This window comes from Lithobates pipiens, unplaced genomic scaffold (assembly GCF_037356315.1).
Source record: "Lithobates pipiens isolate NorthernLeopardFrog02 unplaced genomic scaffold, aLitPip1_a1.2 Scaffold_27, whole genome shotgun sequence".
Taxonomy (NCBI): Eukaryota; Metazoa; Chordata; class Amphibia; order Anura; family Ranidae; genus Lithobates; species Lithobates pipiens.
In genome coordinates, this window is record NW_027507788.1 from 172032290 (window position 1) to 172058135 (window position 25846).

Below are 25846 nucleotides of genomic sequence, written 5' to 3' on the forward strand. Positions count from 1 at the left end.
GCAACCCTGCTGGGAAGCTATAGTCTGCTCTGAATAAAGTGTCCGGGTTTCAGACAGTCTGAAACCCGGACGCATGATTCCAAACCCGAACTGTCTGGGTGAATCCCGGACAGGTGGCCACCTTACATGTTCTCCTTGTGCCTGCGCGGGTTTCCTCCCACACTCCAAAGACATGCTGGAAGGTTAATTGGCTCCTGTCTAAATTGACCCTTGTATGTGTATGTATAACTGTGAGTTAGTGACCTTAGATTGTAAGCTTCTTGGGGCAGGGACTGATGTGGGGAGGGATTGTGAAACCCTGTTCAACCTCTGTTACTGCCGTGTCTCTCAGTGGTCTCCTGCCATGGCGATATGTGATGTGAAGTTGGGAGCCAATTAGCTCTACACATTTTTTTCTTGCCTTCAGAATTGGAGGGGGGCTATTGGTGGCCATTGTCAGTAAAAGTGCTAAATGCCCCAAATAAAACTTGTGTGAAGGAGGCCATGTCGTTTTTGGAAGGAGCCTCAGTTTGTTGCTTTAGGGCACATAACGCACACCTCAATTAACGTTCAGAAAATTGAGGCTATTGCTGCATTTGTTCCATATGATCTCCATAATGAAGGGTCCATGGTCTGTGGGTTAGGTATTGGGAGCCATTGCTGCATTTTATTCCATTATGATGGTGTGTGGGAGAGAGCAGTACATGGTGTTCTAGGTGATTATCTCCATAACAAGTATGCAGAGGAGATTGGGAGCCTTCACTGCATGTGTTGCAGAGGATTCTCTCCGTAATGGGGGTCTGTGGTATTTGGAGGGAGTATTGATTGTCTGTGTAAGTTGGGTCCTGCAATGTGTGTAGGGGTATTGATTGTCTTTATAATGGGGGTCTGAAATATGTTGGGGGATATTGATTGTCTGTATAATAGGAGACTGCAGTATGTTGGGGGTGTTGGTTATCTTTATAAGATGGGTCTGCAGCATTGATTGTCTTTATAATGTTATCTTTATAAGGCGGGTCTGCAGTGTGTTTGGGGGCATCAATTGAATTTATAATGGGGGTCTGTGGTATTTGGAGGGGTGGGGGGGTTGGTTGTCTGTGTAACGTGGGTCTGCAGTGTGTGTGGGGTATAGATTGTCTTTATAATGGGGGTCTGTGGTATTTGAGGGGGGGGGGTTATTGGTTATCTTTATAAGGTGGGTCTGCAGTGTGCTTGGGGTATTAATTGTCTTTATAATGGGGGGGTCTGAAGTATGTTGGGGGATAATGATTGTCTGTATAATAGGATTCTGCAGTATGTTGGGGGTGTTGGTTATCTTTATAAGGTAGGACTGCACCATTGATTGTCTTTATAAGGTGGGTCTGAAATGTGTGCAGAGGGATTGATTGTCTTTATAATGGGGGTCTGTGGTATTTGCGGAGGGGGGGGGGGGGGGTATTGGTTATCCTTATAAGGTGGGTCTAGAGTGTGTGTAGGGGTATTGATTGGCTTTAAAACATAGGTTTGCGGTATGTGGCCAGTATTGGTGCTATAAGATTAAAAGATTAGTGGGTGAAACATGTCAGAGGGATCTGACCGATGGGCGGGGATTTAAACCTTCACAGTTTTTCACCTTAATGCATTCTATACTTTAAGGTGAAAAGCCTTTTGTGCTGCAGCAGCCCCCCAGAGCCCCCCTTTTTCTTACCTGAGCCTGATCATTCCAATGACGGGGACAAGCACACACAGCTTCAGCCGCTGTCTCTGTCCTCATTGGATAGATTGATAGCAGCGCAGCCATTGGCTCCCACTGCTGTCAATCAAATCCAGTGACACGGGATCTGAGGGGGCTGGGGCCGAGTCCTACTGACTGTATCAATGGACGCAGCAGCAGGACTCAGGAGCGTGCCTGCACAAATGCCCCCTTGGAAAGTGGCTCTCCGTGTGGGCATTCTCAAAGAGGAGGAGCCAGGAGCACCGCTGATGGACCCCAGGGGTCACTCTGTGCAAAACCCTTGCACAGAGGAGGTAAGTATAACATGTTTATTTAAAAAAACAAAAAAACAAAGCTTTACAATCACCTGAAGTCTGTCTTTCATTTACCTTGTACTGGAGTTTAATTTGGTGCGTGTTGGTACCTGTATGCTGTACACTATGGGTGTGTTTTGTTTCAGATAGTCGCCTGCATGTTGAATCTCAGAGCTTTTATATCTGGTAGGAAACTTTGTCTTTAGCGCAGTTCCTCGCAGACACAATTTGGGGATATATCTGATAAATGTTTGCCTTCCATTAGAAGTTTTTAATTCTATGAGCTCGGATTTCTGAGGTCCCCGGCGACGTGATTACTTGGATGTCAATCCATTAAAGATGGAGGTGATTTGATGAATTAGGAGATGGAGCAGCTGCCAGAGTAAAGTGAATCAGATTTAGAAAATCCCTTTTGCTCAAATGGAATCTTCCTGAATAGGAATCCGCCATTAAATGTCTTTTTGCAAAATCCAGCAAGCTCTGACAGGGAGGCATCTCAGAAAAGCCTGAGATAGGGAATTCAGCAGTAGAATGTTATTAAGCGGCTCTCTGTCTTCCTTACCTGACAAAGCGCAGATTGTGGAACATTTTGGCCACTTTGCAGAGGTAAATTCTCTGAGAATGAGCCAAAAACGCTGACAGCGCTGAAAATGCACAGCCAAATAGTGCAGCAAAGAGAATTTTATGTTGCTGTGATTGGCTATGAAAAGGTGGTGTATTTAGCTCAATTAAAAAATGATCTGTATTTAGTCAGTGACCCAGACATCAAAGGGGACCCCCCAAAACTAAATGCAATACGTTAGTAAACTATGAACAACTGAGCCTGTAAGCTTCCATCTTCCATTACCATTCTACAAAACCTCTGCATCTTCTCTCATCCAATACTGGTGTTCTATCCTAGTGTCAGATAAGGAGAGGCAACCTTCTGGGTGAGGCCCTGTCTGTAGAGGATGGATAAGGGGGGGGAAGAAGATTTTTTCCTCACTGGCTCTGCAGAAGTAGTCTATATTTTTTTTTTTGGTCTTGCTTCCCCTGCCAGACATATTTCTGCAACCACAGAATTCATTTAAAAGGTGGGAATTGATTTTGTACCAGGAAATATTAATTCTGAGAATTCTGCCAATTGTTGTGGTGGCCACTCAGGAACTGAAGGATGGACACTCCTCAAGGCAGAGTTTTTCTTTAATTTTACAAATGTATTTTAGTACAGTGTACGTCATTTTTAAAATCACTATCAAGACTTTCCATTTATTGAAGAAAATATCTAGGACTGGAAATGTGCTACAGAGTGCAGTAGGGCTGGAAATGGAACTCAGAGGGTTGTAGGGCTGGAAATAGATCCCAACGGTTGTAGGGCTGGAAATAGCACCCAAGGGTTGTAGGGCTGGAAATGGAACCCAAGGGTTGTAGGGCTGGAAATGGAACCCAGATGGTTGTAGGGCTGGAAATGGAACCCAAGGGTTGTAGGGCTGGAAATGGAACCTAAGGGTTGTAGGGCTGGAAATAGCACCCAACGGTTGTAGGGCTGGAAATGGAACCCAGATGGTTGTAGGGCTAGAAATAGAACCCAAGGGTTGTAGGGCTGGAAATGGAACCCAGTTGGTTGTAGGGCTGGAAATGGAACCCAGATGGTTGTAGGGCTGGAAATAGAACCCAAAGGTTGTAGGGCTGGAAATAGAACCCAAGGGTTGTAGGGCTGGAAATAGAACCCTGATGGTTGTAGGGCTGGAAATAGAACCCAAGGGTTGTAGGGCTGGAAATGGAACCCAGTTGGTTGTAGGGCTGGAAATAGAGCCCAAGGGTTGTAGGGCTGGAAATAGAACCCTGATGGTTGTAGGGCTGGAAATAGAACCCAAGGGTTGTAGGGCTGGAAATGGAACCCAGTTGGTTGTAGGGCTGGAAATAGAGCCCAAGGGTTGTAGGGCTGGAAATAGAACCCAAGGGTTGTAGGGCTGGAAATAGAACACAAGGGTTGTAGGGCTGGAAATAGAACCCAAGGGTTGTAGGGCTGTGGAAATGGAACGCAAGGGTTGTAAAACTGGAAATGGAACACAAGGGTTGTAGGGCTGGAAATGGAACGCAAGGGTTGTAGAACTGGAAATGGAATGCACGGGTTGTAGAACTGGAAATGGGCCCCAGCTTGCTGTAGGCCCTTGAACTCTCTGCAGATTCTACCATGCATCCCCCTCCCTCCGTATTCAGCTGACGTTCTGCTCCAGTCATCACAGATGCATCTCTGTGAAATAATCGCTGTAGTGTTTACATCTCTCTTCACCTGGCTGTCACTCTTCTCCCTGCAGACTCCGCTCTTCTATGAATTTTTCATCTCTTGCTGGTGTCAATCATCTGGGAGGACGAGTGCCGCTCTGTCACTTTCGTCTTGATTTTTTTTCTCCATGTGGTCTCATTCCTGTGCTCCTCCATCTGTCTGTCTGTTCTGTCTCTCATCTCCAAATAATTATATTATAGTTCTCATTGAACACATCATTTGCTCTGTAGATAATAAGGAATGTTCTGGATAAACCCCTATTTGTCAGGGATCCCCTCAAAGGATTCTTTTTGCGGTCAGATTACACACCAGATTGTTGATTGCCTGCCTTCCCTACATGAGGTATTGACAGTATTCAAATTAGAGAGTAACTCCACTGTTTTTGAGATAAAAACTTTCCCCTCTGGGGGATCTATGTATATTATGGGCATTTTAACAACTTTGTTACAGATTCTTACCTTTATTTATTCTGGAGAAATAGTTGTTTGTTTATCTGTATGGGAGTGCTTTCATAAGTATCCATCGGCTGCTGCATGTGCAAGGCTCTAATGTGCAAAGTGGCAGGGCCTGCATCCCTTCCGACATGATTTACCTTTCTGAGTATCTCACCAAAATGCCATTTTTGTTGCAGGGGATGCTCAAAATCTGATTTGCATGTTGGTGCAGACCTCTGGGAAAATCAGTGAGCCAATCACACAAGCAGGAAATTACATTTCGGGGGGGCGTTTTGTACACCTCAACTCAGCCATATTGCATTTTACAGAAAATTATAGCACTGCAGATTGAAAATTAAAATATGACTTCCGTAGCAATTATATACACTATATTATTATTATTTTTTTCGTATTTATAATTTTTTTCCCCATAAAAGTGGAGTTAACCTTTAAACACCCAATCTCTCTATGGACTACATACAGCACTGACCTTTCAGAAGAATAGTGGGGGTTCAGCTAAACACTTGCAGCACTTGGTAGGGTACACCTCTAAGCCCTTGTGCACGTGGTCGGAGAATCTGTCGGAATGAGTCTTATCGGACCGTGACGTCAGATAATCCGACTGTGTGTGGTATGCATCAGACTGATTCCGTCCGAATCTCCGTCCGACCCATTTTTCCAACATGTTGGAAATATTTCCTGACCAACTGGGCCGGACGGACCTAATCCGATCATGTGTAGAGCATTTTGATCGGACCAAGTGCCACGCATGCTCAGATCAAATTCCTACATCAAAGCTATTGACTACTAGTCTGAATGTAGTCCCATCGTAACGAAATTACGTCATCACGTTCTGAAAGATCGGATTTTTCGCCAACTTGACCCAACCGTGTGTATGCAACAGTTTCGGACACAATCCGTCGGACTTAATCCAACGGGCAAAATCCGACGGATTTGGTTGGCAAAATCTCCGACCGTGTGTACGTGGGCTAAGTGTGTCATCCCACTGAAAGTGTTTAGCTGCATCTTTATTATTGTAAAATATTTTCACTACATGAAACTTTGAACAGTCTTCATGAAACCATTGCTTTGCCGGGTTCAGTATAAGATGGAGACAAAAAGCCTGTTGCGGTCGGAGGTTGAAAAATGGGTGCCAGCAGGTACAGGAATCAGAAACTGGCTATTTCAGTGACTGTCAAGGGAATTGTGTGTGCTACCTGTAGCAACCAATCAGATTAATAATTTAATCTTCAAGCCCACCCACAAACACAAAGGAGAGAATTTGACTGTTGTTGAGAGGTGAAGCTTAATGTGCTCATTACTCCATCTTGGTATTTGCATGTAACTACCAGTAATGTGTAGATGAATAATGTGTAAGGCTTCATGCACACGGGATTTATGAAAACCTCTTCTGAACTGTGTAACTTGACAGCTAGTAACCAACATAAAAAACTGTTGTCTGTTTTGCCACATTTACATGCCGCGTTTAGGGACGTTAATGAACGTTTTCGTTTACATGCTTTTTTTATGAGAAATCTTTTCTGACCATTTGCAATGGGAAAATATAGTCTCTCTCGCTTTCTCTCTCTCTCTCTCTCTCTCTCTCTCTCTCTCTCTCTCTCTCAATGACTATAAATGACCCTGTGTACATGTACTGATAAGATAACATAGAGGAGGGGTCAGCAACTCCTGAAAAAAACACCAAACAGCTTCTAAGGCCCCTTTCACATTGGAGTCGGGAGCGTCGGCGGCGGTAAAACAGCGATATTTTTAGCAGCGGTATTCGGTCACTAATGTTGGCGGTTTTACTCCCCTGCTAGCGGCCAGGAAAGGGTTAAAACCACCTCAAAGGGCTGCTGCAGCAGCGCTTTGCCGGCGGTATAGCCACGCTGCCCCATTGATTTCAATGGGCAGGAGCGGTGTACACACCACCCAAAAAGATTTTTTTTTTTCTTTTTTTACTGTCCTGCTAGCGCACTGCTCCAGTGTGAAAGTCCTCGGGTCTTTCACACTGGAGACACATCAGCGGCGGTTTCAGGACGCTTTGCAGGTTCTATTTTTAGTGCTGAAGTGCCTACAAAGCACAACAGTGTGAAAGGGGTCTAAATGTTCATTTACTAGCTGCAGTGTACATGAGGCCTAACAAAGTCAGTTACATTGTGATTTGTATAGTAGTTTGTGTTTTCCATCATGCTGTCCCATGTACCTCCTTTGTTGATATGTCGGAAGACCTGCATAAACAGGGCAGCGAGATGTATTTTGTGGCCTGGCCCTGCCTGTGTTCTGTGACTTGTCTATGGGAAAGACCCGCCATCTTACATTCTCACCCATTCTCCCTCCTCTCTTTGCAGGTGCGCGGTGGACAATCGAGTGACGCGGGTGGCCTGGCTGAACCGCAGCACTATCTTATACACCGGCAATGACAAGTGGTCCATAGACCCCCGTGTGGTTCTCATAGCCAACACCAAGAGCTCATACAGCATTGAAATCCAGAACGTGGACATCTATGACGAGGGACCATACACCTGCTCCATCCAAACAGACAATCACCCGAAAACCTCCCGTGTACACCTCATCGTACAAGGTAAGCCGGTCTGCTCTTCTGATTTTGCAGTGATCTTGGTTGTTGATGATGGGCCAGAGGTATGGGGTGTGTCTGTGCTCAGAGCTGCAGGGGGAGATTCAACACTTAGGAGTTGGTTTACTAAAGGCAAATAAACTGTAGAAATGTTTAAAGTGCAGTTTCACTCTGCAAGTGCAGTTACTCAAAAGCTTAGTAAATCCTCACTTTGTAAAGAATACTCAATCAAATGCAAGGAAAAAAAAAAAAAAAACAACATTTTTGCTTGCATATTATTGGATGATGGAAGTCAGCAGAGCTTCCCTTCATTTACTAAGCTCTAGAGCAACTTGCAAGTGCACAATCTAGTTGCCTTTAGTAAATCAAACCCTTAATATCTCTTGTATGAATGTAACTGAAAAAAAAAAATGGCATATTGATTCTTATGCATGCACAGGCTCTTGAAGTAGCACAGATATGCACAGTCCTTATTTCCGATGTGTGCGTGCCTTGAAGAATCTGTGACAGCCAGTCTGATATGTTTCAGTTACATCTGATCAGTTAACCCATTTCTTGCTGTGCTGTTAAACATCTCGTTATGTTGTATTCTGGCAGGGAATTTTGTTTCCACATGTTGCACACTGGGCAGGTCCTCTGTCTCGCTCGCTCTACACTGCACAGCTATATGTACGTGAAAGAAGAGTCTATCTGAAATGGGCACCAATGAGGGAGTGGGTGGGTATGACATCATCCCAATGTCAGCACCAATTTTAGCATTGACTGAGTGGTGTTTTGAAAATGTAAACCTAAGCTCCCAAAATGTTGGTGGGAAATCCGTTCTTTGAAGTTGTCAAGCTGCATTCCTCCCATGCTGCACATGGGGTCTGGAAGCTGACGGTTGTGTTTCCCGTCCTCAGTGATCCATTATGAAGAAGTGTCACCTTGTGTCGTGGTGGCAACGGTGAGATACGATGTCCTCCGCTCCAGATGATTATAGTGGTGTGTCACACAATCAGCCCTCAATGACTCTTGATTTATCTAAGGGGTCATGTGGCGGACCTCCTCTCTCTCCCTCTCTGGCACTCAGCCCTGCCTAATGTAAAGCTCTTTGGTTTGTGACAACATCTACGACAGACTTACGGGCACACATGGATTGGTCAGGCAGAGAGCAGTATTAATAATGTACAGCAGCAACTTGTCTAAATTTATGAGACATCTCTAAGACCTAATATCCAGAAGGAGAAGACCCCTGGTTATTATGGACAACATGGCAACTGTTCTGTTCAGTTTTTTTTTTACACCAGTTACAAATAAAAGACCTTTTTGAGAAGTCTCTGATGGAATCTGCTGTGCCCATATCTGGTGCTCCATACTAGGTATATGACTTGGTGAAAAGGATTACCTTCATTGTTCCACAACCCATAAACGTATTGAGCCCAGAATGATTAATTCCATCAAAGCCTGACCCCAGGCCATGATACACTACAGTGGATATGGAGCTGCCTGCTGGAGTCTTCTGATTTTTATCTGGTCGGGGTTGCAGGAAACTGGGCTGCACACTATAAGCTTTCACTTTGTTCCCGGTAAACTGATGTTCTGGGAACACTAAAGCCTAGTACACACGGGCCGAATGTTGGACAGAATCGGCCGGTTCAATAGAAAACTGCCGACATTCCACCCGTGTTTACTGGAGTTGGTCCAACAGCAGAGGGCCGACTTGTGTCAAAGGGTCATGACCGAAAAAAGTATGCCGACCGGTTCCCGATCAGCACTCTTAGCCAATGACGAGCGTTGGAGCGTTGACTGGAGTGTTGGGGGGGGCGCTGGGGGGGGGGGCAACCCGATCCCCTTTTCAGAACACAATAGCGCAGCAGGGGAGCTAGTTGTACTAACATTGGATTGTTAGTACAGTGGCTCCGACCTGAGCTGTCAGTTTGGTTGAACGAAAAAAAAAAAATATATATATATATAGTAACGTGTACCAGCCAAAGCATGTGAACACACAGGCCAAATATTCACAACTGCACCTATTGTTGGCTTTATGCTATTCTTGATATAGTGGAAGGTCATGTGACAAGAGCAGTACTGCAGTACTAGTGAGGATGAGGGACTTATCAGGCCCAATGTCAATATTTTCTGAGAGGACTGATCTCACTGGTTTGACCTGCTCTGTGTTGTTTGGCAATATTTAGGATCAGACAGCTATATTTTGGGGTGGGGGTAGGGGGCATTTGTGGGCACTGTGCGGAGACATTAAAGTGCATGTCAACAATCATCTTGTAATACAACCCATTCAGTTAAAAATAGAAATGAAAGGCAAAACATTTGTGTATAGATATAAAAAAATATATATAAACACTTTATTCCCCTTTTGTTTTATAAGTGATCACATTCGCTCTGTTCTCAGCTGCGTAAGAGCTGGGGGAGAAGAAATAGCATCACACTGATCTTCCCAGTGAATGGCTTTGTGTATGTGTGTGGAGGGGGAAGGTGGGTGGTGTCAAGACAAGTTTGATCATTGGAGGAGGGAAAACTGAGTTCCTAGCACAGCTAGAGAACTGAGCATGCTGTACTCTCATGCTCAGTGTGGTCAGTTTTTAACAATAAAGCAGAAGGACTGGCAGGGTCACCAGGGATTTCACACAAAGAAAGCAATACAAAGAGGACAGGACACTTTTTCATAGAAGTACATGGTACAGCAGGTACACATCTGGAATATAAAATGTTGGGTTTACATATTCATTAAACGCTATTGATATGCCCCCATTTTTTTTACCTGCAGTGCATTAATGTACACCAAGTTGGTCTTTGCTTGATGATGTCATCAGGCTGGTCATGACACCTGTGGATCTGGGTATTCATGTGTTGCGCCTGTGCATATCTCTTGAGTATGATTTCACATAGAGAGATTTTTTTATCTGGTATGGAAGATGCTGAGTTCAAAAGAGCTGCATATTAGGCTGGCCATACATGGATCAGTATTTTTTGATCAGTCAACAGGCTGATAAAAAAAAAAAAAACTGAACTAATTCCCCAATTCACAGAATGGCGGTGAATGGAGGCATCCTCCCTTCTGTGTTCTTGTATTTGCAGGGACTTCTCCACTCACAGATTACACTGATCAACGCTGCAACCTATTGCCGGCAGCTCTGATCAATGGAACATTTTCCAACAAGTCTGTTTAATAGAAGTCAGTCACTAGATCGGCTTCTCTGGAATGGGAATGGCCATTGATGGATCGACATTCATCTGGTTCATGGTCAACCAGAAAATGATGCTTCAACTATGACCAGCTTTACATAACCCTGAGGATTAATTACAGTCTTATCTAACCACCAGACAGGCACAAAGCTACCTGCTGATTACAATGGCTGAAAGTGACCATGTGCTAATTAGGGGACCAGCTAGTTTCTCAGTTATCATAAATGGTGTGACGGTGAAGGTTGTTGAATGACAGATGACATTTGTCCCCAGACCTCACAGTGACATTATTTGGGCAGCTTTTGTTTAGAGAACATTTAGGACCCGTTCAGACTAATGAATGGACTGCAGTACATCACAACAAACATTGAACGCCTAGTCAATATGATGCCCCAGAACAACACACCTTAACAGGCGAATACCGCAAGTTAACATGTAATACACCGCCATGCATTAGATAAATGTAAGTTAATCTGATTGACTGACTGATTTTAAGATAACCTGAGTGACCGTCGTTGGTGAGACAACAGGGGGATCAAACCAGAACATTGGCCAGCCATTTGGGGAGCTTGCGTTTTTGAATATTGGGAATGTAGTTCTGAGATGGTGATAGACATACGATCACATTCATAATGCAGTTGTTGCACAACAGTCTGTTGCATCATTCCTATGTGAGGGGTGTATGACAACCTCGACAACACCACAGGTCAGTTCATTTTTCAGAGGCTACCAGGCTTTACAGTATATTGGCAGGATTTTCAGGGATAGCAGTTTATATCTTATATATCCCTGGGCCCAACTTCATCCTCTGTGATCTCCAGTGTTCCCTCTGTGACACTCAAGTGTTGACTCAAAACACCAGTGTTCCCTCTGTGACCTCCTATGCACAATCGTTGTTCCCTTTGTGACCCCCCAGGGCTCACTCTCTATCACACCAGTCCTTCCTCTGTGACCCCAATTGCTCCCTCTGTAACTCAATTGTTCCCCCCCTCTGTGAATGCACCCTCTGTGACCCCCATTGTTCACTCTGTGATCCTTATTGTTCCCCCAGTGTTCCCCTGTGACCCCCATTGGTCACTCTGTGACACCCAGTGTTCACTTAATCACACCAGTGTTCCCTCTGTGACCTCCTGTGCATCCTCTGTGACTCCCATTGTTCCCTCTGTGACTCCCATTGTTCCCTCTGTGATCCCCATTGTTCCCTCTGTGATCCCCATTGTTCCCTCTGTGATCCCCATTGTTCCCTCTGTGACCCTCAGTGTTCACTCTACCACATCAGTGTTCTATCTGTGACATCCTGTGCACCCTCTGTGAACCCCATTGTTCCTTCTGTGACTCATAGCATTCCCCCTGTGACCCCCAGTGTTTCTTTTGTGTCACCCCAGTGTTCCCCTGTGACCCCTATTGTTCACTCTGTGACCCCCAGTGTTCACTTCATCACACCAGTGTTCCCACTATGATCCCCAGTATTCTCTCTGTAACCTCCAGTGTCCATTCTATCACATCAGTGTTGCCTCTATGACCCCCTGTTTTCCCTCTGTGACCCCTTGTGCATCTTCTGTGACCCCTATTATTCCCTCTCTGCACCCCAGCGTGTGATCCTTAATGTTTCTTCGGTGCCACCTCTGTGGCCCCCAGTGTTCCCTCTGTGATTCCCAGAATTCTCTGAGTGACTCCTGGTGTGCGATACTATATATTCCTATCATGGAGTTGGCGGGAATAAACAATGGACAATGGCCGCCGCTTTAATTGCATATTAATCATATAAGCGGCTCTTTCTCAGTGGAAAGAGTCAGATACTTCATAACAGTATTGTCCATGCCAGGGGGGGGAAGGTCACATGGAGAAATGCTAGCCGCCTCCTGTCTGTTTATCCCCTATATCTGCTTGCTTGATTGTGTGGCTTCTTCTAATCAGCTTGGTCTTTGTTAGCTGGAAATAAGTTTCCTCTCCATCCAGAGCAGCGCTAATCTCCAGCTCCCCGGCCATTGTTTGCAGCTTAATTACCTGGTCATAGCAGCTTTGCATGGAAGCTGTGGAGGTGGAAGGGGGAGGGAGGCGGATGCTGGCGATTTGGGGCGACAGCGAGAGCTGCATTGATTTTGGCTGCAGCGTGGCCCACGTAGATAAGGGAATGTTCTGGGGGAATTTTTCTGTGCCCTGCAGAGCTGCCATTTCCTCTGCTGTGTAAAGATTTAATCTGCTCTTTTCTTTCGCAAAGTGAGCTAAAAGATGTGAGGAGACCGAAGACCGCAATGTGCGCATAACACCCGATCACATGTATACCACACGCGGCCATCTCTGGAGGGGTGCAGGGGTACATGGCATTACTGCATTTGACAGACACAATTAATCAGTCTCTGAAACCCCTTCTATAGCCTGACAGTGTTCACTGTACTGAGGCCCAGACTCATGGTCAGGCCACACAGACCTGGGCCAGAAGCCACCTGGCTAGCAGTGCTGCAATACCGCCATGACTGACATCACAGTAGACAATATTTTCAAATTACTTTCTGGAGACCCCAAAGGAGAATGGTAGCTAAATCAGTTTATAAGCAGAGAGAGGAAACACCCAGCACTGATAGACAGCACTAACAATCTGATAGTCTCCTGATTTTGTGCTCATGTACTTACCCCACTATATGGAAGTTCATTCAGCAGCAGGGCCGGGAAAAAGGGTAGACAGTAGGGACGGCTGCCCTGGGCGCAGCGGTTTATTGTATGGATGGGGCTGCCAGTGAACACATTCTGATACAAGACATTTTGACAAGAAGATAACTGCTGGGGATAGCATCCCCTAAACTCTCACATAATGAAGGGGGGACGCCGTTTCGCACTGGATGACCTTGTCCTGGCACTGTTTAGCAGTCACTTTTTTTTTTTTGCCGTATTCGTAGCACACACGGAGCTCTTTAGTTGCTGCTAACCCTTTACACTTTGCTCCCTCCAGTGCTGCTCACATAAAAAGCCTAGGCACTCAATCAGATGTTCTCTGCTGAGACAAAGAAACACATAGTTTGGTTGGTTTCATAATCAACAGAGATTATATGAGTGAATGTCAAAGTTTTTAGCCAAATGACCAGCACTGAAAGTAGTCTGGAGCAGCATTTTCCCCGGGAAAGATAAGAATTTTACATTCTCCAATACTTTTTATAAAACCATCCTCTCCAGACAATGTCTATTTTTGTTGACATCTGAGCATGACCGGGAAAAAGGGTAAGCAGGAAGGCACTGTGGCATCATGTGAGGTGGGTGGGGGGGGGGGGGGGGATATGGAGGGTGGCAGGGGGTAAGAGGTGGAAATTTGTGAGGAAGTGCTGATTTAGGGGAATTTGTTTTGGGATGAAGAATGGAAGAAGAGGATTTGTGCACGAGGGGGGATTTGGGGGATTTGTGCTAGAATATGGTGTTGTTTAGGGGGTGGGGGGATTTGTGCTAGTAAGGATGATTGGTATCTGTGCTAGGAAGGGAGATTTTTGGAGGGGGAGGGGTATTTGTGCTAGGAAGGGGGATTTGGAGTGGGGAGGGGGTGAGGATGTGTGCTCATAGGGGAAATTTGAGGGGTAGAAGATTTTTTCTAGGTGGGTGATTTTTTTTTTTTTTTTTGGGGGGCATTTGCTTTGAGGGATGAGGAGCAAAAATTTGTGACGGAAAGGGAGATTTCTGCAGGGGGGAGGATTTGTCATGGGAGGAAGAGGAATTATTTATGCTTAGGGGGTAAGCATGCAGATTTGTGTTCAATTTTTGAGGGAAAATTATTGCTGACACATAATGCTTATATACGTTGGTGCGCACAGCCTTTTGCATTAGGATGTGCACCCTAAAGCGAAACACAGTGCAAAAGAGGCAGTTTCCATGGATGTACACATTGCAGGCCACAATGCTATGGTTCGCAACCATGGCAGAAATTGCAGAGTGCAAAGCACATGTGAACAAGTCCTCAATTTTTTAAATTATTTTTTCCATTACATAGATGTACATACGCACATACACACACACACATATATATAACGTTCAAACTAACTTAACATTTCACTATATGTACCTCTATCTAATTTCTTAGCATTTTTTTAATTGCCTTCTTGCAAGGTTTTAGTTAAATATCAGGGTTCTAAACAGTCCCCTGATGTCTTACATCTAAAACTGAGAAAAGGACTGAGGGCAGGATGGAGGCATAGATGCTAGAACTGATCCCCCTGCAGCGCAGCCAGAGGGATCAAGAGGAGGAGAAGCCGGCAGCGCTGCAGGGGGAGAAACAAGAAGATCATTATCTGCAATAAGGCAGTACAGCCGGTCCTCCTGCTCAGCAGGTGCTTCAGGCCCCCTTGTTGAACTAATAGGACACGGGCCCAGTACAGGAGGGCAGGCTGTACTGCCTTATCAGTCCTGGTGCACGGAGTGATTAGGGTGTGCTCGGGCACACTTAGCACACCCCCCTGCTCATGCCTCTGCTCATACATCTTGTGGGGGGGGGGGTTCGGGCGCAGTTTGGCATGTTCGCTCTGGGCTCTAGATTCCTTTTTCCCAGCATGGTATCTGAGGACTGGTTCACCTTATGTTAAAAGTAAATTGGCAGGCTGGAGTAATGCTAAGGAATTATATGTGTATTAAGGAAAAATTAGAGGCTTACGCTGCCTTTTTGTTTGTCAAGTTGATGATCCTAAGGCTTAATTATTCTCAGAGTCACTGACCTAGAATAATTATGCACAGTTCTGACTTTACTATACTGTCTGTTTTATTGCATGTGAAGCAGGCAAGTAGCATTGTCAGAAGATCAGCATTGGCAGCCCCACATGTTTTCTGTGAATAATGGTCACCATGTGGTATAATGGGAGACGCTTCACCAGCATAGCTACCCCAGGGAATGGAGGTCAGTTCTATGCTGCCCCCCTGTGGCTTCACTTCAGATCTGCTTCTGTCAGAGATGGACCAATCAAGAACTCCCTGTGTGGTCTCTGTGGCAGTCTCCCCAGTGTCCCCAGTGAGCACTAAAATGTTCATTGTGGATAAAAAAAAACCCTAACTTTTAGCAATACAAAAATGGCCCCCTCTCTTGGCCCTAATCCGCCTCCAAACCGGCAGATTTCATAAATAACAGTCACTGCGCTGAACACGCCAGCACGGCAATTAACTGGCCTATAAAAATAATGATGGCGCTTTGTTTAAGTGGCCAGCGTTCAGCAGTGCCAGCTCGGCTCACCACTGTTTCGTTAACCCTCACTGCTCGCTCTGCGCTTTTTGTTTCATGCTAGCGATTGCCATCTTTCCATTGTATATCTATTTCTTTCTCATTAATTTCACGGACAAAAGATGAGCAAGAAAAAAGGTGGGGAGGTGGGGGGTGAGACTGTGAAATGCACAGCGCCATCCTGCGTGGCTCGCTTTTAAGTGTTGGGGTGGCGATGTACTGTGTCTTCCTTTATCTGGTCCCTGTTTGCCCTCCATCCTTCATTTTCTTCTCTCTGACCCTCCACAGTTTTCTTACCATCCCAGGCTTCTAGGCCTGCTAACGATTGTCAGGGATTCATGAGCTGCTAGGTGAGTGACAAGAATCAGAGCCCGCGGGTGCTCAGGACGCCATGCCAGCTGCTCTGAAGAACTTATACATAAGCAAATAAGCTGTATCGAGAAATCCAATGCATAATACATAAAGTGCTGTGAAGGCAAGCAGCAGCCAACCCTTCCAATTTCACCCTATGTGCCTTCCAAAATATGGTCAATCTACGTGTGTCCCTGCAATAGATGGGCCACCTGGGGGGCACACAAGTCGTCGGTGTGCACATTACTTGCCGATCAGCACTCCCTTCCGATGGATAATGAGATGGTTAATCAGATGCAGATATTACATTGTTGTCTGTGGAATCCAATTCTTTCTGGATATCTCGAATTTGCACCTGGATCTTCAGGACAGGAATCCAGTTGGTTGACATACACCATGCTGGCCCTGCCTCTTATACCTGTCACACACGTAACAATCTGATTGTACAATCTTTTCTAGATATACCAACAGCATTGTAGGGTGACAGCTTGACTAAAAGTGTTGTTAACCAGTTCGGCTCTGTTTTTTTTTTTTTTTTTTTTTTTTTTTTTCGTTTTTCGCATACATGTATAAATCTTAATTTTTGTTAATAAAATCACTTAAACCCCCAGAACATTATATATTTTCTGAAAGCAGAGGCCCTGTAGAATAAAAAGGTGATACAGTAGTTGTGCAACTGTTTATCAAATGCAACTTTTCAGGAAAAAAATATAATAAATATAATAAAAGGAATTTTAGTACAAAAACACACAATAGAACACCCATTTTGGTTAAAATATAAAAGATGAGGTTTCAGAGTAAATAGATACCAAACATTCCATGTCTTAAAATTGTGCGCTTCTCTGATATCGCCAAAAAACTACGATGCTCAAAAATCACCATAGCTGATGCTTTAAAATCCTTTACAGCTCATCAGTTTAGAGCTAACTAGAATTATTGTTCTCACTCTGACGTTTGTGGCGATATGTCACACATTTGGTGTGACTGGTGTTTATATACGCACCCTGGGCTTGCATTTGTGTTTGCGCAGGTGTTCAGGGCAACGAGGAGGTTACAGCAATTTTCTTTTTTTATATACATATATTTTATTATAAATTACATTTTTCTAACTTTTTTTATTTTATTTCTTTTTACTTGATTGCTATCACAAGGGGTGAATAAACGTAATAAATGTCTCCATAAAGAGTACCTGTCACCTGCCCAATGCTATTACATAGGAGTTTATTCACCGCTTGTGAAAGCAATCAAGTAAAAAGAAATAATAAAAAAAAAAGTGTCCTCTGGCTATACTGTCCAGGAAATGGTGCTTCTGAAACTGGCATTTGCCTTCGATCTCACAGCACTCTCCCTCCTCTAGCCAGTGGTTTTGTTCCCAAACTCCGGTAAGAGTGGGAGAGCCCAGGAACCACATGAGGAGGGGGCATTGGCAGGAGGGGTGGAAGGCACCGTCCTGCCGGCTCTGTGAAAGTGATCGGCAGCTGTGGAGCTGGCACATCACTTTCACTTTCAAGCCAGGAGCCGGCTAAATAAAACCTGTGATTTATGGTTCACTCTTTGAATGTACGTAGTACGTCCAAAGAGCTGAACTGGTTAAACCCAGATTATGAAACACACTCATTATTTGCTAAATAACAGAGTGTACATACTTACAAAGCAACTAAAGAATTTGTAGAGTGAAATACCTGGTTGATCCTGCCTTCAGCTGTACCTCCCATCTTCTCTGTGTCCCTACTGCAGGCTGAGATATGTCTAGACCAGCTGGTGTCCTCTCCGGAGCATGCCCAATTTGAATTCCCTTTTAAGCTTTTAATCTCCTCTTTTTTCTTATCTGTGCAGCCCAGATGACTATAGAGTCCCACATGTGGGCATATACACAGTGGTAAATGACAGACCCCTCCCTCCCTTCCTCCAACTCCATGTTCTCCTATTGCTAAACACTATGGCGACGGGATATAGTATACACCTACACTATAGTAATGCAAAAAAATACACATTTGAATTTGATGTTCAATAAAGATTTATAGGAAGCTGTAAAACAGTTATTTGATAATTAATGTATAATCTAATTTGAATTGCTCTTCTGAAATTATTTTTGATTGGTAGAGCAACCTCTGTAGAACCTCCCCACACATATATGTGGATTGAAATTTGGCCAGTCCCTGCTAAACCAGCCAAGTTTCATCCATGTATATCCGGCATTTCAGGTTCCCTCAGTCCCCTGGGCTTGCCTATTTCCTTCTCAGTCTCACAGACTTTCTATTAATCTCCCAGACTCACATAGCTGTCTCAATGCTGTCAGACTGATGGACAAGGAATCTCTCCACTATGGAGTGCTGCCTCTTGAGCGGAACACCTCTGTCTCCAGACACACCTGTCCTCATACTGGAGCACGCCCCCTCATGGATGGAGCACTAAACTTCACTTCACTAAACTTCACTTCACAAACTATAACTGTGTATAATGAGTCTGCACACCTGTACACTCATACAACCTGCAAGTCTCCAGTAAGACCTGGTGGCAGGATTGAAGGCTTTGTCCCACCCAAGACACTTTAAAGCCTCCAAGCTCCAGTCCCCTGATTACAAAACCCAGAGAAAGCACACCGTTTTCTCCTCTCACTAAAAACATGCTTGAGCCCCTTAACTCTGCATTAATGCAAAGCCTGTGTCATTCCTATCCATTTCCACAGTGGCAGGACCTCACACTGTCACAATAGACAGAAATTATTGTTTAAACAGGTCCTCACACTTCATTTTTTTTTTTTTGTACGAAAAAAAAAAAAAAAGATTGTAATCCGTATTTATAGTAGGTCAGATTGCACAATTTACTGGGCTGAATCGTTTGTGTTTAGAGCTCAAAGATCTAATTATAGTGATAAAGCTGGCCGAGACTCTATAAATATTGATTGGGTGAGACGTGAGGTTCTTTCATCAGATCTAAGAAGATTGTATTGTGTGGTATGATTGTACAATAATGGGTCAGTCAGTCCAGATTGTACAATGAAATCATCTGCGGGTGGTAGTTTATTATTTTCACACATCTACCGCAGTGCTGTGAGTTGTGACATCTCCCTAAAATAGGACACAATTGAAACCCATAAAAATGTCATTATACAAATTTCCCTGTGTGTGGTTGGCCTTCCTCACAGCAATTATGGCAGATTCAGAGCGTTCTGCGAATGATTTTCCACCTCTCCTCCCTCAAGAGGAACTTTTATTCTACACAAATTACTTTATAAGATATTGATTGTTCTACCCTTGAGGTGGTTAAACCTTCATTGATCGGAGCTGTGACATGAGGAGACCCGTGCCATTTATATATATATATATATATATATATATGGCATTGCACCCCTTACCTGTTGCCATGGACCCAGTACTGTACCCCTAACCCAGTGCTATATATTAGACCCATCACCATACACCTAGTACTTTACCACTGACCTGGTGCCAAAACCTGACAGAGTACCTATACATCCAGTAAAAATACATATGGAAGTTACCGCGCTAATAAAGGAATAATTAAATAAGTGAAAGAAAAGCTGTGGCTCAAAGTGAGATACACACCAAAGCAAAAATAAAAGAAGCCTCGTTAATGGGTGAAAACACATAAATAAATGAACATTCAGTGGGTAGCCACAATTCAATGTGAACTCAGTAGTGAATATGTATAAAATCAAGAAATCACCGCAATGATACAAATGCAATCTGTGAATTGCCACAATTAAATCTGAACCTAATTATAACTAATACATAACAGCGTTCATCAATTGCAAGTGAGATGAGAAAAAAAAACTTGAATATTCAGACTGATTGACCAGCTTCTGAACACCACGACAGACCAGTGAACCTCCACCACATAAAATGTGTGCTTACCAGAGGCATGCTTAATTGTGCTTGCGGCTATCAACCCAGCCAGGGCCTTTATCCAGGATTTGTTGAATTGTCAGCACACAATGAATCCTCAGTAGAAAATCACAGATCACCCTCACATCCTGACCAAGGCAATATGATGTTCAATGGTCTTAAACATGAGCCAGGCAGGCACTCCCAAAAGGAAAAAAAAAACTTGCCATAGTGTAAAATGTAACACACGCGTTTATTTATATTAAAGGTAGTACTTACATGAAAAACATAAAAAAGTAGTATAAAAAAAAACAAGCCGGCTGGCTAGCGAACATTCATCCTCCCGGGATCACAACGCGATGACGTCAGCACACCACTTCTCCCGATGCACGTTTCATTATAAACTGACGTTGTCCTGGTGGATCCAATGCCATACTCCTGACCTTGTGTCAACCCAGTTTGCTTTCTAGCTGTCTCGCAAGGCGGTACATTACATCAGAAGGCTGAGAAGGAGGTAAAATATATTTGGATTTTGTATACCCCTGATGTGGTGCCATATACCAGATCTAGACCCCCTATTCTGGTGCCATATACACCAACCAGTACTATACAACCAGTCCTGTACCCCTGACCTGGTTATTATATACCCGACTCAGTACCATACATATAGTATTGTAACCCTTACCCCATGCCATTTACCCCACCCAGTATCATATACCAATTCCTTTCCCCTAATCCTGTGCCATATAACCTATTCAGTACTATATAACCAGTACCGCACCCGTGAACTCTTATCATATATCTGACCCAGTACCATACACCTAGCACTGTGCCGCTAACCCAGTGGCATAAACCTAATCCAGTCCCATGCACTCTGTACTGTACACCTGACCCAGTGCCATACCCCCTGGCCTGGTGCCATATATCTTATCTGTAATATGTATGCAGCACTTTACCCCTGACCTGGTTTTTCTATACCTGACCCAGTGCCAAACATCCAGTACTGTACACCTGACCCAGTACCATATACCCAGTGCCATACTCCTGACCTGGTGGTGCCATATACCTTACTCGGTGCCATAACCCTGGCCTGGTACCATATACCCGACCCAGTAACGTACATCCGGTACTGTACCCCTGACGTGGTTTTTATATATCTAACCCAGTGCCATACATCCAGTACTGTACCCCGACCCAGTTCCATATACCCGACCCAGTACCGTATACTCAGTGCTGTACCTGATCTTGTGCCATATCATATACTAAATCAGTACTATATACTCAGTGCCTTACCCCTGAACCCGTATAGCATACCTAACCTAGTGTCATAAACCTGACCCAATCCCATACACCCAGTACTGTACCCCTGACCTAGTGCCATACTCTTAACCTGGTGCCAACTACCCCAACCCAGTTCCAAACCCCCGACCTGGTGCCATACCCCTGCACTGGTGTTTATTATACCCCATCTAGCACCAGGTTGGAACAGGCTGAGTACACAACCCTGAGTGCATGAAAACCTACCCAGTACCATATACCCAATATTGTATCCCTGACTCAGTAACACACAACTAATACTGTACCCTTGACCCAGTTTCTTATACAGTTGTGCTCAACAGTTTTCATACCTTGGCAGAAATTGTGAAATTTTGCCATTAATAATGAAAATGTGACTGATCATGCCGAAAAAACTGTCTTTCATTTAAGGATAGCAATCACATGAAGCCATTTATTATCACATGTTTTTTTGGATCCTTTATAACCACTTAAGGACCGAGCCTCTTTCTGAAATTTGGTGTTTAGAAGTTAAAAACCGTTCTTTTTTGCTAGAAAATTACGTAGAACCCCCGAACATTTTATATTCTTTTCTAAAATCCTAGAGAATAAAATAGCGGTCAATGCAATACTTTTTTTCACACCGTATTTGCGCAGCGGTCTCACAAGCACGAGACAGCCTAATTTTTTTTTTATATTTTGAAAGATAATGTTACGCCGAGTAAATTGATACCCAACATGTCACGCTTTAAAGTTGCGCCCGCTCATGGAATAGCGACAAACTTTTACCATTAAAAATATCCATAGGCGATGTTTAAAAAATTATACAGGTTGCATGTTTTGAGTTACAGGGGAGGTCTAGGGTGAGAATTATTGCTCTCACACCAACGATTACGGCGATACCTCACATGTGTGGTTTGAACACTGTTTTCATTTGCGTTCGCTTCTGCACGCGAGCTCTGCGGGATGGGGTGCGTTTAAAAAAAAATTATTTATTTATTTTTTTGTTTTTTTTATACTGTTCTTTAAAAAAAATAAAAAATGGGTCTCTTTTATTCTTATTACAAGGAATGTAAACATCCCTTGTAATAGAAAAAAAGCATGACAGGACCTCTTTAATACTGTACTGGGGTCAAAAAGACCTCAGATCCCATATTTACACTAAAATGCAATACAAAACATAAAAGATTTAATTTTTTAAATGGAAGCTGTCGGTCCGATCGGACATTTTCCGTCGGAATGTCCGACCGTGTGTACAAGGGCAAAGTCATAACTCCACCAATCTGACTTTTATGGAAGAATGCCAAGAAGAAAGCCATTGTTTAAAGAAAGCCATAAGATGTCAAATTTTTTCTCAGTTTTGAGAAGCCATGTGGGGGGACACAGCAAACACGTTTAAGAAGGTGCTCTGGTCAGATGAGACCAAAATTGAACTTTTGGGCCCAAAAGCAAAACGCTGTGTGGTGGAAAACTAACACTGCACATCACCCTTAACACACCATGCCCACTGTGAAACATGGTGGTGGCAGCATCATGTTGTGGGGATGCTTTTCTACAGCAGGGACAGGGAAGGTGGTCAGAGTTGATGGGAAGATGGATGGAGCCAAATACAGGGCAATCCTATGCCACGTACACACAACCAGACTTTCTGGCAAACTAGTTACGACAGACTTTCCGACACACAAATGATCTAAGTCAGTTCGAAAGTCCGTTCATTTTGAACGTGATGACATTAGACGGGACTAAAAAAGCAAGTTCAATAGCCAGTAGCCAATAGCTTCTCTTGCGTCGTATTTAGTCCGTCGGACCAGTATACAGACGAACGGTTTTCCCCATTGGAATTAAGTCCGTCGGACAGATTTGAAACATGTTCAATTTCTAGGTCCGTCTGATTATTGTTAACGAAAAATGACCGGATTAGCCCACACACGATCGGATTGTCCAATGGACTGATTCCATCAGACCTAGTCTGCCGGAAAGTCCGGACGTGTGTACGCGGCATTAGAAGAAAACCTGTTAGATTCTGAAATGGTTTAGCTCAAAGTATACAGTATTCATGTGTTAGACTGGCCAGTCAAAGTCCAGACTTAAATCCAGTTGAGAATCTGTGGCAAGACATGAAAATTGCTGTTCACAGACGCTCTCCATCCAATCTAACAGAGTTTGAGCTATGTTGCAAAGAAGAATGGGCAACAATGTCACTCTCTGGATGTGCAAAGCTGGTAGAGACATCCCCAAAAAGACTTGCAGCTGTAATTGCAGGAAAAGGAGGTTCTACAAAGTATTGATTGAGGGGGGCTGAATACAAATGTACAACACACTTTTTTTTATTTGTAAAAGAAATTGAAAACCATTCATCATTTTTCTTCCACTTCACAACTATGTGCCACTTTGTGTCAGTCTATCACATAAAATTCCAATAACATACATTTACTTTTTGGTTGTAACATGACAAAATGTGGAAAATTGTGAGGGGTATGAATACTTTTTTCGAGGCACTGTATACTCTTGACCCAATTTCATATATCTGACACAGTACTGTACCCCTGATGCAGTGCTATATAACCCAACCTAGTAACATACACCCAGTACTGTACCCCTGACCTGGTGCCATCCAATACTCTTGGTGTCATATACCCAACCCAGTACCATAAACCTAGTGCTTTGCCATCTGACTGAACAATTCTCTGACCCAGTGCTATATACCCAACCTGGTATCATGCATGCGGTGCTACACCCCTGACCTAATTGCATATGCCGGATCCAGCTCCAGGTTGAAGCCCGCAACACTGGGTGTATGGCATTGGATTGGGCATATGGTGGTAGGTCTGGGATATACACCAGGCCCACTACTGCATACCCAATCCGGTGCTATACATTCAGCCTGTTCCAATGTTCCCTTCTGGATACTGAGTGACCCTGTGTTTTTTGTCCAGAGGGAAAGAAATTGTGTGTATTGAAAAAGTTGTAAGTGTGAAGCACAGGGGGGTACAATCTTAACTATCTAATCTGATTTCAGCTTCCTGAAGCTTTTTGTCCAGAATGTGAAATGCAGCTTCTGATTGGTTGCTGGGTGGAGCTGTATAAATGGTTCAGTTCTTGGAGTGTCCTCCATTGCCTGCTGGTTGTCTGGCAACCTCAACACATTCCAGAGTCATTAGGCGATGGAGGGAAATGTTGTTCAGCCTTCATATACCCATCACTGAGTCACCCCCATCACAGAGAGAACAGTGGCACCAATGATGAGGCTATCCTCACAGACAGGGCTTCTTTTCACAACTCCCCTCCATACAGGACTCTCATCTGCGCTGGGCCTTGTGTCTTGGATTAGCAAGATCATCTCTAAGAGAGGCAGGCACCGTCCATTTACTGCAGCTCGGAGAGGTGGTGGTGACCCCATCCCAGATTTGTAAGATCTTCTTTAGCACTCGGGAAAATAAGAGCAGACCACTGTTTGGTTGCTATTTGTTATCGCACTGTGTACAGCGCTGCCTGTCAGATGGATTCATGTGCTATCCTTCCACTGGGAGAAAGGACTGAAGGTGAGCTGACCATGCACAGATATTCGTGTCACAGGTTGTCACCTCCCCCGGTGCAGCATGCTGCAACTTGCTCTTTATTTAACACCTCTCAGCTGTATGTGTCAGGTTGCCGGATGACGCACAGCAATGCGCTCGTGTAACATCGATAATTGAAGAGTTCCCATTGAACGTAGCGGCATTAGATGCACATTGTCGGATTCTACAGATCTGGGAAAACATGAAAAGCGCGGCGGATTTCTGTGTAAATGAATTGGGCATAAATTTGGCGTGGGCTGTGCGGCGATGTCGCTCCTGCACCCTCTCTAATTACTCCAGCTGTTTCTGTTTCATCTCCCGCGCCTCACGTCAATAAAGTCTGCGAGCAGATGGTTTGCTATTGATTATCTCAGCTGTACGCGCTGTGTGCCAACCACAGAACACGGCACTGCTGGATGACAGACATGGCGCCGGCTGAAGGTGACCTGGCCCCGGGCTTGTCTAGTGGTCTGCGGCCATACAGGTAACGTCGAATCATCTGGGTTTCTGAAATGCCCTTTACGTCATCTCTCCCCCTTCAAAAGGCAGAAAATCTTTTGTCAATCCAGCCAGTGCACTTCCCTGATGTCTACCTTTATACTGAGTACACAAACACATCAGCTGAAAGCTGACATCAGGCTTGCAACGAGAACCAGAAAGGGAGTTTTTTCAGACAGCCTTACTCCAGGGAGAGAGCTCATGGTGCCACTGGGGTTGTGATGTTCAATAGTAGTCTATAGAAAAGGTAATAGCAGTGTAGTCTAAAGAGTGGCAGAAAGGTGGTGCCCCCCTCAGCAGATAATGTGCATTACATGCCTCTTGTCTTGTGTCACCTGCTTGGCTAAGGCCATGTAAAGGGGAGCTCCACTTCAAGAGAAATTGTCATCTTTTTTACTCCAGTAGGTAATCCCTCAACCTCATATATATATATATATATATATATATATATATATATGTGTATGTATGTGAGAGAGAGAGAGAGAGAGAGATCATACATACAGTGGTGTGAAAAAGTGTTTGCCCCTTTCCTCATTTCCTGTTCCTTTGCATGTTTGTCACACTTAAGTGTTTCGGAACATCAAACCAATTTAAACAATAGTCAAGGACAACACAAGTAAACACAAAATGCAATTTCTAAATGAAGGTGTTTATTATTAAAGGTGAAAAAAAATCCAAACCA

The 25846-nt window shown here is 44.1% G+C and overlaps 1 protein-coding gene across 8 annotated transcripts in view; it reads left to right on the plus strand.

Annotated features, from left to right (window-relative positions):
* LOC143934346 (neurotrimin-like) overlaps window positions 1-25846 on the plus strand; it is a 1051135-nt gene that overhangs the window by 863861 nt on the left and 161428 nt on the right. For all 8 annotated transcript variants that reach the window (XM_077457895.1, XM_077457899.1, XM_077457900.1 and 5 more), the window contains one exon: window positions 7041-7273. In XM_077457895.1, coding sequence (XP_077314021.1) covers window positions 7041-7273 — 233 coding nt within the window. The remainder of the gene's footprint in view (window positions 1-7040; window positions 7274-25846) is intronic.